This window comes from Magnusiomyces paraingens (assembly GCF_902498895.1).
Source record: "Magnusiomyces paraingens strain CBS 517.90 genome assembly, contig: contig3, whole genome shotgun sequence".
Lineage (NCBI taxonomy): Eukaryota > Fungi > Ascomycota > Dipodascomycetes > Dipodascales > Dipodascaceae > Magnusiomyces > Magnusiomyces paraingens.
The window spans coordinates 39774-56097 of record NW_022474069.1 but is presented as its reverse complement, the minus strand read 5'-3'; the positions used below and the strand labels follow the sequence as shown (position 1 = coordinate 56097).

The 16324-nt window shown below is 31.1% G+C and overlaps 3 protein-coding genes across 3 annotated transcripts; 1 reads left to right on the top strand and 2 right to left on the bottom strand.

Moving 5' to 3' along the window:
* Positions 1–98: 98 nt before the first annotated feature.
* SAPINGB_P003330 (uncharacterized protein) lies at positions 99–1618 on the bottom strand (the record flags this gene model as incomplete). Its single annotated transcript, XM_031998048.1, has 3 exons — positions 99–937; positions 991–1030; positions 1082–1618. The coding sequence occupies 3 exons, from the start codon at positions 1616–1618 to the stop codon at positions 99–101; spliced, it is 1416 nt and encodes a 471-aa protein (XP_031853939.1).
* A 9742-nt stretch (positions 1619–11360) lies between these two features.
* On the top strand, positions 11361–12872 carry SAPINGB_P003329 (uncharacterized protein; the record flags this gene model as incomplete). Its single annotated transcript, XM_031998047.1, has 1 exon — positions 11361–12872. The coding sequence occupies one exon, from the start codon at positions 11361–11363 to the stop codon at positions 12870–12872; it is 1512 nt and encodes a 503-aa protein (XP_031853938.1).
* Positions 12873–12909: 37 nt separating this feature from the next.
* SAPINGB_P003328 (uncharacterized protein) lies at positions 12910–16079 on the bottom strand (the record flags this gene model as incomplete). The annotated part of the gene is made up of 2 exons (XM_031998046.1): positions 12910–14523; positions 15240–16079. The coding sequence occupies 2 exons, from the start codon at positions 16077–16079 to the stop codon at positions 12910–12912; spliced, it is 2454 nt and encodes an 817-aa protein (XP_031853937.1).
* Between the last annotated feature and the right edge of the window lie 245 nt (positions 16080–16324).

Here is a 16324-nt window from a genome sequence, read left to right as displayed (position 1 = left end):
AACCAAAATCAGATAATTCAAATATATAAGACAACTAATTACAATTAAAAATTAATTTTTCAACTAAATTCCTAACATTTCTATTATTGAAAGATAGCTTAAGGAATATTTTCCGTCTTACCAGTAGCCATAATCCAGGCTAATTTGGCATAAAAGTAAGATAATTTGAATCCGCATAAATAACGACTAGCAAATAAAAGGGAGCGAACCATTATAAAAACAGTACCATCATATTTCTTCTCATCTTTTTCAGGATGCTTTGCTTCTAGCAACAATGCAATAATTTCCCCCCAGATTTCGTCTTCGTTAGGAAACCCCGTTTGTTTATCTTTCATTTCACTAAGTGTTACTTCTATGGGTAAATTGCCTATTGAAGGTCGCCCAACAGTAATATACACTGCGATAAAAAAAACCCAGTAGTTTTTTACAAGTGTTAAGAAACAACTTTCGGAGACAACAACCTGATTTTTTTCAATAAATCTTTGAATTTTGTTACGATTTTTAGTGTGGTTGTGAATATTTGTCACTAATGTACCAATTTCTATTATTGCATGTAAGGCAGGCAAAAGTTGAACTAGCAATGAAATGTGATTTGCATGGTTTTTTTTAGTATCATAGTCAATATAACTTTTGAATGAAACAAGTACTGTCATATGTAATAATTCTTGCAAAACAGTATCTATATTATCCGCGGTAATGTTTAAAGATTTGGTATAATCAATAATGATATCCTGATATGTATCAACCGTAGTTTGGATACCAATATCTATAGTGGGTATTGATACTATGGAATTAAATCGGTTGTCTTTCTGAACATGAGTCAGCAATTCTAATGGATTATAAAAAACCTCTGCAACAGTCATATCAAGAAAAGTTTGTTTATGTAAAATTTTATCAATTCCATAGGTACAGTATTCAGTTGATGCAAGAGTTAAAGCTATCTCCATGGTTAGACTGGTCACAAATATGTGTATCACAATTTTAGCTTACCCTCCGAAGCTAGTTCCCAACTATCGATTTCAGCGGCATACTAGAACTTATTAGAATAACTATACGTAAGCAGTAATTTGTATTGACATACCCCTAAATGAATAAGTGCATTAATGGATCCTCCAAAAATTCCTGATAGTAAACATATTTCTTCACTCCCTTTTCCTTTATCAAAAACTTCTGTTAAAAAATAATGAGCAGTTTTTTTCCAATCATTTCCTGAATCATCGTCCTGAATTTTTTCTTTATAGAAATCAAAAAAACCTCTAGAGTATTCTTTTTTTCCAATAAAATCGTGCCAATCTTCCAAAGTCACTTCTTGTGGAGAATCTTCTTCCCATTCAATTAAATTTTCAACAAGCATTTCGTATGATGAATAAAGTTGATCAGGACTTGCTCCTAAGTAATATAAAGAAACCAATACATGAGATAAAATGTTTTGGCTAGATCGATCTTCAGAACATAATACATTGTAATTGTGATGATTAGCTAAAAGTAGCTGAACAAGTTTTTTGCGAGACTGTGAAGTCGGGAAAGGTAAGTCAGCCGGTCTTTTTAAACCTATTCCATCAAAATTCTGAAAGGAGTCACCCAACGAATCAGTTGTAACTGAAAACCGAATGCCCATTTTAAGTTAAATTAAAAAATTGTAATACTTATATATATATTTTTGAATTTCAAAAAAAGAGAAAGTAAATTTAGGTATTTATTAGAATATTATTTTCTTTTGAAATTACATAATCTGCCAATTTCTATCCTATTTCTTCTGTACTACAAAATAAATTACAATAACATATCCAGACAGTAATTAAAAAGTATATCATATGATATACTTTTTAATTACTCATATCATATGATATACTTTTTAATTAGTTTTTTTTAATTATAATTAAAATATCGGATCAACGACTATATACTTTTTAGTTGATTTTTAAATTATCTGTTTTTAATGCAAAGAGAAGAAACAGCTTTTAATATGTTAACAAACAACGATTTATTAATAAACCCTGATTTTTTATTATTATCATCGGAATACAAATTTATGAAAAAGTTTCTGAAAACTTTGGATAATGATGATGTCATTTACGATTTTGAAATGGGACCCGAAGCTAACTGTGCATTGAGCAAAGCACTTGCCCATAAATTTTTCAGAATCAATTTAGATTTGGATTCATCGTTTCTTTGTCCTACAATTCCAAATCGAACACTTTACGTACAATGGATACAAGATGTTGTGAAAATTACTCGCAGCTTTTATTTTTCGACATTGAAAACAGAATTTGGTATTTCAAATACTCATTTATCTTCAAATAATTCGTCTTGTTATAATAAGAATATCAGTACACTAGAAAATGTTGTTATTTTAGATATTGGTGTAGGCTCATCCTGTATTTATCCTTTGTTGATATGTAGTTTAGAGCCATCATGGACATGCGTTGGTACAGATATTAGTAAGGAGTCTCTTAAATTGGCAGATAAACAAATTAACTTAAATCCTTTACTTGCAAATCGCATCAAGCTAGTTAATACTTTACAACATGTGATTTCTGATGTTAATTCTCAAAAAAATTTATCAAGACCGCCGTTTTTTGAAGTACCACATTTTACTGCCTGTATGTGCAATCCACCATTTTATGAAGGAAACGACGATATGCAAACTTCAATTTCACTAAAACAAAGGTGTCCTTATGGCTCTTCAAAATCTTTCAAAGCACAGAAAAACGAAATATATACCACAGGTGGAGAATATTCATTTATATTACAAATGATCTCGGAAAGTGAAATAAGAGAAGCATCTTCAACAAATTATAAAAATAATACTAGATGTTTATGGTATACATCTTTAGTAGGACATAAATCGGTTCTCATAAAATTAGTTGAATATTTGCGTAAAAGAAATATTGACAACTATTTATTGTATGAAATTGTCACTGAATTTAATATCAAAAATAGAAAAATTAAAGCCACTACCAGGAGATGGATATTGGGTTGGAGTTTTCACAATTTTAGACCCCCAATCAGACTTTCTCAATGCCATTCTCGTTCTTTAAAAGCATTCAATCCTCCTCTTTCTGAAATTTCTTTCACGGTTAAACAAGATTCCAAGAGCAATATTTATTTATCACCACACAGTATCTCCAGTATTATTAATAAAATAATCTCGGAATCTTTTGATTTCCAAAACAATTCTGATAGTTCATGGAATACTTACCCCTTAAGCTATGGCTCAAGTACAATTGGATGCCTAATAATAAAAGATAACATTTGGTCTCGTTCATATCGAAGAAAAAAAAAATTGAAAATTGAAAACGAAAATGAAGGCTTAAACTTTGAAAGAGGATCTGACCAAATGTCAATTTTTGATATTAAAATTACGAGGCGGGATTTTTATTTTGCAGTAACAGTTTGGTGGAAGTATGGAAAAGATTTTAAACTATTGCAAAGTCTCACGACTTTTTTTACAAAAGAATATTGAAATACAGATTTCTAAGAATTTATAAAATCATTAATTATAAAGCTAACAACGCTTTATATGTTGACGAAAGAAGATAGAAATTTTATGGGAAATGACGAAAAGAGAAGACGCAAGAGCATTTAACCTCTTACACTAAATCAGCAACAGAATCAGACGATTGGAAATCTAAAGAAACAATCAATGAAGGAATAGAAAGAAAAGTATTGGAACAATTACAAGAATCATTGTCATGTCGACTCTTTTAAATTATTTAATTGGCTTACAAGAACGTTTAGGTTTTATCTATGCTTAGAGGGATTAAGAAGTACAATTACAGCGTTGATGAAGACAAGTGGAGATAATTTGGGAAGGTTTAGTCCTTGATCCCCTGTTCCTCGTAAGCTGACATCAGACCTTATTTTCGGGTTGTTGGAAATGCAAAGTTGAAGTTAAATTAAAAGTATATTGTGAAAACAAAAAGGTATATAGTAAGAACAAGAAGGATAATGCTGATGATGATGTTTCTATATTCTATAATTCTTGAATAAAAAGAAACAATCAAGTATCTTAGAAACAATCCTCAAGCGATAGTGTAAAGTTAAAAGAAATCATAAAGCCGCCATTCGAAAATCAAAAGTTGTTTGGTATTAGTATAAATAGGGGGATGAACAAAAATTTGACGGCGAGTTTGCAATACTCGTTTTACGAGCGTTTTTCCTTCAAGTATCAACTGACCGGACACGAGACTCCCAAGGATTAATGAAGAGCACACTAGTAAGACATACTCCAGCTGCGAGATAGTTAACTCTAAGCTACCTCTTTGTGAGCGTGTCTACTATTGTGACTCGTGTAGAATCTCTGTTGACAGAGACGTCAACGGAGTCAATAAATGTCTGGCTTTCTCTACCTAAATCACATTAAACACAGGGGTGCTTCCATACTCCTTTAAGAAAATTAATGCCATTTTAGAATTTGTACATTTTCTTGAACGGCATGCTCTCATCTGCATTTATATCGCTGTTAAATTAAAGCAACGTGATAGAAATATTTCCCTTTTTGTCAAAATTTTTGTTAATAAGCCAATCATATTCCTTTAATTTAAGTCTTTACCCCAAATAGGAACTTAAAATGTCAAGTGCGGCTCAAATCCATTTTTTTTTTATGCAACATTAAATATTATGGGAAATTTGGATTTTTCCTAAGGTTTTTTTTTTAACAGTGGTATATAAACACCCCCTTGTATTTACCAAAATATTAAACTTTTTTTCTTGGCCGATTTAGGATATTGTTGTCAATTTTTAAAATTTTTGAAACTTGGAACATTCCAACTAGAAATCTATATATGTATCGCATCAACGTCGTCTTCAATATTTATTATTTATTTCAATAATGAAAAAAATATTTACTTAGTTATTTATTTATTTATATATCTATTCGTTTAATTATTTATAATTTAAGCAACCACTTATATACAACGTAACGTAGAACGAAGTTTGTGGTTGTTTGCACCACCATGAATTTTTCAAACCAAAGTATAAAATAAGCTTAACTTACATCTAAGACATGCCGGTCGCTTTTTTAAGAAATCTCCTTAAAAAGTTAGAAATCCCTTCCCTTTTTTTTATATAAACTTGTTGCTTTCCAACGATTTATATTAAATATTATGTTCATATTGCTTCCCAAAGACAAGTTTAATCATCAAAATTGTTTATTTGTTTAATTGTTTAATCCTCATTTATTTATTTATTCATTTATTTTTATCTATCTATTTTGTTTAATATTTAATTAATTAATTTTCCGGCTAAAAGAAAAACCAATGACTTCTCCTCAAATTATACTAACAACTTTACATCAGTGCAAGCCGCTGGCAGATATATGGGGTAATTACCATTATAATGACTATTCGGCATCTACATCTACTAATAGCCCATTTATTTTACCTTCATCGTTAGATATTTCTCCACCATCTTCTCCATTGTCTTTAAAATCAATCTCCTCCTTATCATCATCATTATCAAGTGATATTAATTATACCCCTTGGAGTCCAAAGTTACAGGATTTCTCATCGTTTTCTTCATTCAAAACTAATACATCTGAAACTAATCAATTGCAACAGAATACTTTTCTGTTTGAAAGCTTTCCTATACCAATATCTTCACCTTCTTTTTTTAATGACAAAAATAAAGACTATATGGACGACTCACAAAATTTAACTAGAGTACCTCCAGCAACAGCCCTTTACTCGCCAGATGAATTTTTTCAAGATTCTCATAATGCCCAAATCAATGCTGATCTTTCCTCTTCAACATATGAATCTAGCTCTGTAACTTTACAAAATTCTTTTGTTTCTTCCAATTTTTTTTTGGTTTCTCAGAATAACAAGTCGGGAATAAGACATTATAATAACAGGTCGTTAAATGAATTGACAGATTCTTATTTGATATCTGATAATATTTCTAAAAAAAACAAGGCTGCAGTTAATACCGAATTATATAAAACTGAGCTATGTTCTACTTTTGTCAAATCAGGTGACTGCCCTTATGGTGAAAAGTGTCAATTTGCTCATGGAGAAAATGAACTGAAATCAGTCGACCGTCCATCTAACTGGCGATCTAAACCTTGCCAAAATTGGTTGAAAAAAGGAAGATGCTCCTATAACGAGCGTTGTTGCTTTCGGCACGATTAGCTGATCTAATAGTAATCTAAATTCTTGTTATTAAGCATATATGTATACGATTGTTGGTAATTTGAATTTGGATCCAAATTTCTGTTAATATAAATCAGGGTTTTCCGTGACACAATTTATATTTCAAGTCTTTTTATTTAAATTTTTTCGTTTAGCTAAAAAAATGTTGACAGGTCGTTTAGATATTCGATTAAGTAAATTTTTATTTTTTAAAAACTGAGTTTTTGAATGAGTCCATAGATGTGCACTTTTATGTTCTTCGGTAGTAGATTCTTTAGTAGAAGTATTTTCTGGTGGATCTACACTAGTTTTGGATTCAAAAAATGGTTTTGTTTCTAAATTATTTTGAATACTTGTGTGTAATGTTTTTGCGGAATAAGGAGAGATACTATTTTTCTCCATTTTGAAATGAGATATCTTTTGTTTCAGTAAATCACGTCGTTGCATTTGGATTTTAGACACAGTGCTCTTCATGGAATTTTTAAGAAGTCGCATTCCAATGGGTGAATTTTGGTTAAGTCTTTTATTTATCGATTTGAATGAATTAGGGTCTCGCGATAGTTGTATAATGGCATTACCCTGTCTTTCTTGTTCTACTTTGACTTTGGCTTGCCGTAGTTTTTCAGTAGCATTTTGAGTGCGCCAATTGGTATATTTCCTTAATTCAAAAAATAATTCCCTGTATTTCATGGCTTCATCGTCTTTTAAAGAAATTATAATGTTGAGTGTACTTTTGTCATCGTTCAAAATAGAAGTTCCTCGTAATCCACCAAACAAAGCTTGCTTTATATTTTTTGTTGTTTTAATGTCAGTCCTAATATCGCCCTTTTGTTTAAGATACTGTTCAATATCGTTTCTTGAAAATTCATTATTGACATGAGTCTTCCAAATGCTATCAGTTTGTAAACGAAGATGTGGGGAGTTACTTTCGATTTCAAGTAACTGATCTGGGGACATCACGCTGATTATTTCACAAATAAAAGAAAACGGTAAGTCACCAAAGTCATTAATCACTAGCTTTTAAGTTAAAATATTGAAGTTAATTAAATATATATATATATCGATGCCTACTTTCATGAAAATGAATACATTGTTTCAAAGCTATTTGAAATAATGTTGGAACTTTCATTATAAATTATATTAAATAAATATTTAATATGGTGACAATAAAAATTTGTTGAGCAAAGGTAGGATAGAGAGAGGTATGCAGGAAAAACTGTGGACCTCCCACCCAAACTTATTTCTGCTACTTCTTTTATTACATAATCAAAAATCATTCTCAAGACCTCAAGTCGAGAAAAAGACCATAATAATGGTCTTATAAATGGAAATTTTCAATCGACATTTTCAAAAATTAAATGAACCAAAATATGTACTATTTAAATACAAAAAGTTTTTTTAGAACTTTTCAAAAAACAAAATATTATAATTTTTATATACCTATAAGAATTTTGATTTCAGGTGATTCTCAAGGTCGTTGTTGGAAAATATGTGTATTATGATTATTGAAAATCTCCTCCTTACTCTAAACATTGACAGGTTTATTCAAATATTGCTGCTCGTTGGCCAAAAAGAATGCAATATTATTGTCATAAAGATAGACATTGTAATCGCTATTTTTTTTGGGTGTAGCCTTTGACAGGAAAAACTTCGTGGGAGATGTGCGCGATAGAAGAAACTAAGAACTTCAAACTTTAATGGCATTTCGTTTTTAAATTAAATAACAAACGTGGTGATGTTATATTTGTCGTTTACATTTGAAAAGACACTTTTTGAATTCAGAATAGTGAGTGATAGGAGATGGTCATATTTGGAAAGAAAGCTGGTTCGAATGAACCTGTTTTTTAAAAGACGATTTCCAATCATATCTTACCTTTTATTCTTGAACTGGCACCAAGAAAACTACACACCTATAAGATAAAAAAAATAGTGAATAAAAAGAGTATTTGTACATGCAAAAACAAAACAGTCATATTTCATAGTATCTTTTTGGTACCTTAACTTCATATACTCTAAAAACTTAATTTTGTTGTCCTTACAAAATCTTTAACATAGACCACTACACTTTCACTTTTGATAACATAACCTTCATCAGCGGGTTCAATGTCTATTTGAAAATCTTTAATTCTTTTCTAGGTAGACTTAAAAATTGAAAGTCAAATCAAAAACTTGGCCTTTTAACATCTGACCAAGTTGATAGCGAGCAACATTTTGCTGGATGCACAAAAAATGATTACTCTTAGTTACATTCAACATTACTTCTCAGTCATTTGCAAACTCGTTTTTGACTATTGTTTCAAAAGATTAAGGGAGGTAATGTTTTTTATACCATCAATAATTTGATATTGCAAATGGAAATTGAGGGCTATCTCGTTTACAAGCTAATGAATGTGGTCAATCTTTACATATTAAAAAAGTTAAAGCAAAATACAAGCCATTTTATAAAGGGGGTCAAGATTATCGTTTTTGGTTTCCGTAACTATTAAAGCATCGTAAATTGAGGGCCTTAGCAAATTTTCAATTTAAATCTTTTTACGTGTTTGAAAAATATGTGATTAGGACGTGTCTTGGAACAAATGTGTCCAAAAACTTGCTTAGGAGTAAGGTTGTATCGAGGGGCTTTAAATTGCAAATTTTATCCAACAGTAATTTTTAAGATGTTCCAAAAAACCAAAAATAGTGTCTGGTATGACAGCATAAAGCGTCGTAAATGATCTTGGATTGATGTTCATTTGGTCAATGTTTGTGGAGAAGTGTGTGTAAGGAACGTTCTTTACACTTCCTCTTTTTTATATAAGGATTTTTTTGATTTTCCCCGTTACCAATTTTTTTTTTACTAATTCAGCCTTTCGCCACTCCACCTCAATTTTTTTTCGACTCTCTTGAAATATTAGGATCCAGATTTACTAACATTAAGGAAACCCAACGCATACCAATCTCTGCATTTTCTCTTTCAACAAGCAACTCCTTATTATCTGAACCAAATTAAGATGAAATATTTGATAAAATATTCATCACATTGAAATCAAAGGAACACGCTGAAACAGATGGTGATTCTAGTAATTAACGAGATACTTTTGGGCAATCGGCCGACCTTTGTTCGGAGTCGCACTTTCTATTTTCGAATCCAAATTTTCTAAAATAAAACTTGCAATCAAAAAAATATGGTGTTTACGATCTTCTGTTATTTTTACCAATTTTTTATAATTTCCAATAATTTCTCATAATTTTTTTTGATTTTTTTTGATTTTTTTCAGTGTTTTTCGGTCTTTTTCCCTCATTTTGTTCTGATGTTGTGAGTCTCTCATGTGTGTTTGAGTGGAAAATCCTGTTGGGATACAGAAATAACAGGTTAGGGTTTGGAAAAGGACACTAAAAATAAAGTGAAATTTTTATTTGTTTTCTTTCCTCATCCATATTATTGTTATTAAATTGGCTGTGCCCTTTTACTGCTGTTTTCTCTAACACAGACTTCCATTTAGAGCCCACGTAAATCCTAACAAATCCAAGATTCTTCTCACATTTTGGGTAGAAATTATAGTTTTATGTGGTGCTTGTCAAAAAAGTACAAGCTATTGTACTCTTTTCAACATGAAATACAGGGAGAATTTTGAATTTTCCTCACATTGTGAATATTACGTAATAAAGAAATAAATTTAACTACCTCCTTCCTAAAAGGGAACTAATTAGTAAAATGATATCATGATATCATTTTTTATCACTGTTAAAAGAAAAACATTGTGTATATTTCCCTTTTTGTCGAAATCTATATAAATAAACTAATCATATCCCTTAAATTTAAAGTTTTGAGTCAAAATAAGATTATTTGTGTGATCATATATATTTTCATATATATTTTTATTAAACAGTGAACTATTCTTTTATTTATTATTATACTTAATTTTATTCAACAGATGCACTTTAAAAACGAAGATGCTCATTTTTATTTGGAATTTCCATTCGAGAAGCTGGAGAAACCTAAACACATATTAGATAAATAAAAATATTGTTAACAAATAAATTACATACCCTTGCTGCTGACCATCCCCATCTAAATCCTAATTCATGTGCAAATATTTCACCAAACCCGAGCATTAAGCCATTTACAAAAGGAAGAAAAACATTTATAGCGCATGACCAAAAGATTACGCCCCATGACAAAGGTGGCTCCCTTTTAATAATATTGAAGGAGTCATGTGATCTTAACGATGCTATTGAAGGAGAGTTGTTATTATCTTTTTTGTCCACCTGCTTTTCATAATGGTATTGTTCACCCCTTGTGCTCATTAAAAATTCTGATTCCGTTAATAGGTCTATTGGACTGTTAAACTCCATCTTAACTCGAATTTACCAGTTTTTAAATTAGGATATATGTTATTATAAGTTTTTTTAATATATCTTTAAAAAAAAAATTGTTTAGTGAAAACTTGATGAATGAAGTATAATACACACGAGCTTCTAAAGTCTATATTAAATAATTGTCAGAAAAGCTTGTTATTATTTTGAATGTTCACAATAATATTAAAGCATACTTCTTTGTATCCCTAATCCCAAAATAATATGTAGAAATTGTATTTTGAAGCCTTTTCTTAGAGCTTTTATGATAAAGTAGAAGATAATAGTTTTAATGTTTAATGTTAACTGTTTATCTTCATGACAAACTAATTAGTTTATAATTAAACTACTATTTACTATAGGGTTAGGGTTGGAATAAATATTTATAAACAAATTAAAACGTTACAAAATAACATTTTGGGTTACTGTGAAATTATTTATAATCTTAATAAGCTAAATTATTGTTTAAAACTTTTGTACATTTTAAATGATGTTATCATTTTAATGTAATTACATAATGTTATCACATATGTTTATGTTTTTTTTTTGGTAAGATAGTTATTCTCATGCTACATGATATTGAAAGAAATCCAACAAAATAATTATTTAAAAATTTGAGTTTAAGAATCTTGTCCCGAATGACATTCTATTTTCTCATAATTAAAACATAACAAAACTTTTTTTTTTCAATAAAACACGGGATCTCTTTATTATTACTTTTTAAGAAACTTGAGCGTAAGTTGTCGCGTTTCTGGTTTCTCTGATTTTCACAAATCAAATTTATATATTTACATTTATAGATTTTGATTTAAATCTAGATTAAGACATTTTGATATTAGTTTTATTGTAAATAAATTGATGCATAATATTCACTTTAATTTACTAGTAAAGACAATGTCACATTCTCAAAATGTCAATAAAATAATTGACAAATCTCTCGAGAGCTCAGATAATTTTGAATTCATTAATTTAAATGCTAAAAAGAAAGACTCAGTAACTAGTTTAACTTTTAAAAGCAACTTTGATAATAATGACATAGAAGAGCCTAGACTTCGTGCAGAATATGCAATCTGGAAAAAAAATGCACCGTTTCTCTATGATATGATCATAACCACTAGACTTCCTTGGCCATCTCTCACAGTTGAATGGTTTCCTGAAGTGGAAATGGTTAGTACAACTGTAAAATCCAATTCAAGTAATAATACGACTAAGGGCATTTCATCACTACTTTCTCGATACAAGATTCTTCTTGGAACTCAAACGTCTGGAAATGCTTACGAATATGTTCGTATTGGTGTTGTAGATTTGCCGAACTTGAATGCTGTATCTGAAGAAGCACCTCTCTCTTTACTAAATCAATATGATACAGTGTTAAACGAATTTGGAGGATATCAAACTTCTCAGTCTCAGTTTAAGATTCATCAATATTTGGATCACAACGGTGAGGTTAACAGAGCACGATACTGTCCTCAAAACCCATCAATAACTTCAACAGCTTCTTCCAATGGTCGGGTCTATATTTTTGACTGCACAAAACATCCACTAGACCCTCGAAATATTACCCAGGCTTCAAAAATTTTAACTGAATCAAGCTCGGATTCTATCTCAAAATCCAATTTGCCTAGCCCCCGTCCAGAGATGGTTTTAGATGCTCATACTAATGAGGTCAGTTCCATAAGCTGGAATTCATATAAGTATGGATATCTTGCATCAGGATCATACGACACCATGGTAGGTGTATGGAATATTCGGAATTATAGTAGAAGCAAAAAACATGTGCCGTTAAACCTAATAGAAACTCACAGTGACTTAGTTAATGATGTTGAATGGCATAAATTTAGTCCTTCAATTATAGGAAGTGTTTCTGATGACGGTATGATGCATATCCATGACTTGAGAGTTTCTGAAGTGAATTATACACCGCAATTGGCATCAGTCCCTAGAAAAATTAAAAAAAAGGATGAAAACTCTTACGGCACAGTTGGAATTAACTGCATAAGTTTTAATAATGCGAATGAAAATTTGGTTGCTACTGGAGGAACTGATTCCAACATTAATTTATGGGATTTAAGATCATTAAATCATACTTTGCATACAATGAAAGGCCATGCTGGTAATGTTAATTCTGTAGAATGGTGTCATCATGAACCAGGTATTCTCGCCAGTGCTTCGTCAGACAGACGTGTGTGCATCTGGGATACTGCAGCAATTCAAAAAAGTGCACCATTTGATAATGAGAATAACTTAAATCATTCACCAGAACTGTTATGGGTTCATGGAGGTCACACTGAATCCGTTTCCGATATATCATGGAATCCCGCATTACCTTGGGTTCTTGCTTCTGTTTCTAATGATAACCATATACATATATTTAAACCATCTCAAAGTTTGGTTAGAGCTAAATGATAAATTTACTTTCACTCAATTTCGCCATAAAAAGTTTTTAATTTTGATTATTTTTTGCATCAAAATCAAAAAAATCTTTATTATGTAACGAAAAAGCACCTGACTGAAACCAATTATTACATTCCTTGCCATTAGACATTGTTGATGAATTTTTACTTTTTTTAGAAGGATCAACGAGTTCAATTCCTTGAGATTGTGAAAAAGTAATAGAGGAAACCATACCACTTGAGAAGTTATCGTTACTGATTTTTTTGCTTATTCCCAGACTTTTTCCATTAAGCCTCTGTAAACGGTTTGCCATTCCTTTTGATATTTTCCCCTGCGACTTTTCTAGATTCAAAATACGAATTTGTCCAGAGTTTCCAATCGATAAACTTTTTGCAGAAGTCGTTCCTAAAGAACCACCCAAATCTGCCAAATCATTGTCGTATGTTTCTTCAAGACCAAATGTAACACGGTTTTGTACACGCTGTAATTCAGTCATTTTATGTTGTTCTTTGAATTTGCGAATTCTTCTTCCTGCTCGTTTTTTAGAAGGTTTGTCTAATGGAACCGGCAATGCTTTATGTGATTTATTTTCCGGTGGCTCTAATAGTCTTTCTAATTTTTCCATAATTTCTCGATGTAGCTTTTTACCATATTCATCAGCATCTTTGCCAAGTCTTTTTTTAGAAATGGAGTTCGAAAAATCAACACGAGCAGCTAAAACAAGTTTTCCACTAATAATTCGCATTGCTTGAGTTCGAAATTCTGGCGGGACGTTCTGTACAATTGGTGAATAATACAAAAACCCTCGATCTCGAGTAGGAGTTTGGCTAATTTCTACACCTACTATACCTTTAGAACCCAAAGAGGGAATATTTGAGCTTGGTGTTGCCCCAAGCTTTTTTAAGCCACCAGATGCACCAAGTAATTGAGCGGTAGCATGCGATCCTATAACTTCAGTAACATTGGGAGCAAAATGCGCAAGCCTTGACGATACAAATTGTGTGATTTGGTCTTTAGCTGATTTTAGAGACAAGAGAAGCTCACAAGCTGATGAAACTTCCTTTAACTCTGCATTTGATAAAGATTCTCCTTTTGATTCATAAGAAGCCATAGAAATAATCATAAAGGTTGCTGGTGAAACTACTAGTTTTAGCTTTGAAAGGTTCACATCTGCTGACTCACTGCTTGTCACTGAATCTGTTTTAACATTGTTTCCAATAGCCAAAACTGCCCTGGCATATTCTACAGGTGTTTGGACTAGTGAGTCTAGTTCAGAAAATCGTTTTTGGTATCTTTTTTTAATGAATTGATGCACAGTTAAAATGGCATCGTCAATTTCTACAGAATAAGAGTTTGCTTCTACAAGCAAAGAATATTCTGTAGAATCACCTAAAGCAGTTTTGTCAATAAGATTTAAAATGAGATTAAGACGATTCATTAGACCAGAAACAGATGTAACATCGGTAATTTGTTTTGAATCAGAACCGGAAAGAGAATCTTGCGCTGTTTCCCTCAATGACCTAATTTTTACTATTTTTATTGGCACTTTATTTTCAGTGACATCATTCACCGTTGAATTTTCTCTGGTATATTCAGTATCATCATCACTTTCAAGATCAGCAAAAAGAGCATTATTGAGAGACATAGATAAGTTATAGGAATACTATATTTAAGATAATCAAGATGACTTTGTTGTATAATTAATAAAAAAAATGGGGCAGTAAGGACACTCTATCAGTGCTCTAAAAATCTTCTTTTTGCCACCAGCCGTGCCAAAAACCCTCTTCACCTTTTAGCAAAGTTTTTACCCAAGCCCAGCCATTCAATGAGAGTCAAAACCTATTACATCTAATAAAGATGTTACAGCAATAAAAGCCGCACTCTTTTTGTTATATTTTTTTTTGATGAAACCCAAATTTGACTAGCTCTCATACAATGAGGAAGATAATCCATATAAAAATACATGAAGCATTGTAATTCTCATTTTGTTTTATGTATTTGAATGTATTTGCAAATTAACAATTACGTGAAGAAATATACAAAAATTGCGAGGTTAGACGATAATTCTTTTTAACGAGTTTATCCATTTTCGCTTGTGTGTGTTGAGGCAAGGCTTTAGCCACTGTGTTTTAACACATTGTTTAAATGGATTCGTTAAATAAGATTAGACAAGTGTAGATAAGACTCAAAAATTATAATAATTACATAGAACTTGCAAAATTTGATTATCTTAGTCAAGAAGAATGTTAAATCTATTTTCAACGTTTAAAGAATAACACATTTATGCTTTTTCCTTTTTTTTGAGTTTTGCTTTAATAAATCATTTATTTTTATATTTTTGTTTTTATCTAATTCTTTCCCACATGTTTTTAGTAAAACTGAACTCTCATTATAATCATGCATCACAATATTTATCGCTGTTGTAAAAATTTCGGATACACCAAGAGACATTCTAGCTGAACATTCAAGATACTCCTTGGCACCAATAGTTTTAGAAACTGAATTACCTTGCTCTTGAGTAATAAACTGCATGTTTTTATTTTTGAGTTCAGCTCGTAAATCTGTTTTCAATGCAACTAAAAGAAATGGTATTCCTGGACAAAAGTGAGATATTTCAGGTAACCACTTGTCAACAACATTTTCTAGTGAATTGGGAGAATCAATGTTAAAGCATATAAGGATTATATTGACTTCTGGGTATGATAGCACACGAAGACGGTCATACTCTTCTTGGCCTGCGGTATCCCAAAGAGCAACTTCTACTACTTGTCCATTAGGTGTCTTAATATTAGCCAAATAGTTTTCAAAAACAGTTGGAACATATATTGTTGGAAATTTTCCAATCGTATAAGTAAGAAGTAAACTAGTTTTTCCACATCCTCCATCACCCACACATACGATTTTAACATGAAAATTTGGTGGATCTTCAATTTTTTGATTTGGCTCAGAGAAATAAGTAGAATTATTTCTTATTGATTCAAAATGATTATTTACTCCAGCTATTGAACCTATTTCGGGTCGTCCTGGATTTATAGACGTCGAATGTTTTTGAAAAGAATTTAATGAAGATTTTGGTTCACAATATTCATTTTGAATCCCATTTCCGGTATCAAAACTGGAATTAGTCAGCTTCTTAGTACTTGGTGTAGCTGGACGTGACCCCAAAGGACCTGACAGATGCTGATGAGATGTAATATTATCGTACACAGACATCGACATTGATGAAGTAGGTATTGAGTTTAAAGAATTTGAAAAAGAATCTTTTAGTGAGGAGTTTTTGTTTTGAAATGAAGAAAATCGATTCAATGGGGAGTTCGCTGTCGGTTGTGGTAATGGACGAGATGTCATTGTTTAAAGAAACTTTTTAACAGAATTCCCAAAAACAAATAAATAAAGCAAGCGCCAAATTTTTATCCATAGTAATCTATTTGCAATTTAGTATTCTTGATTTTTTTCTTATTGTT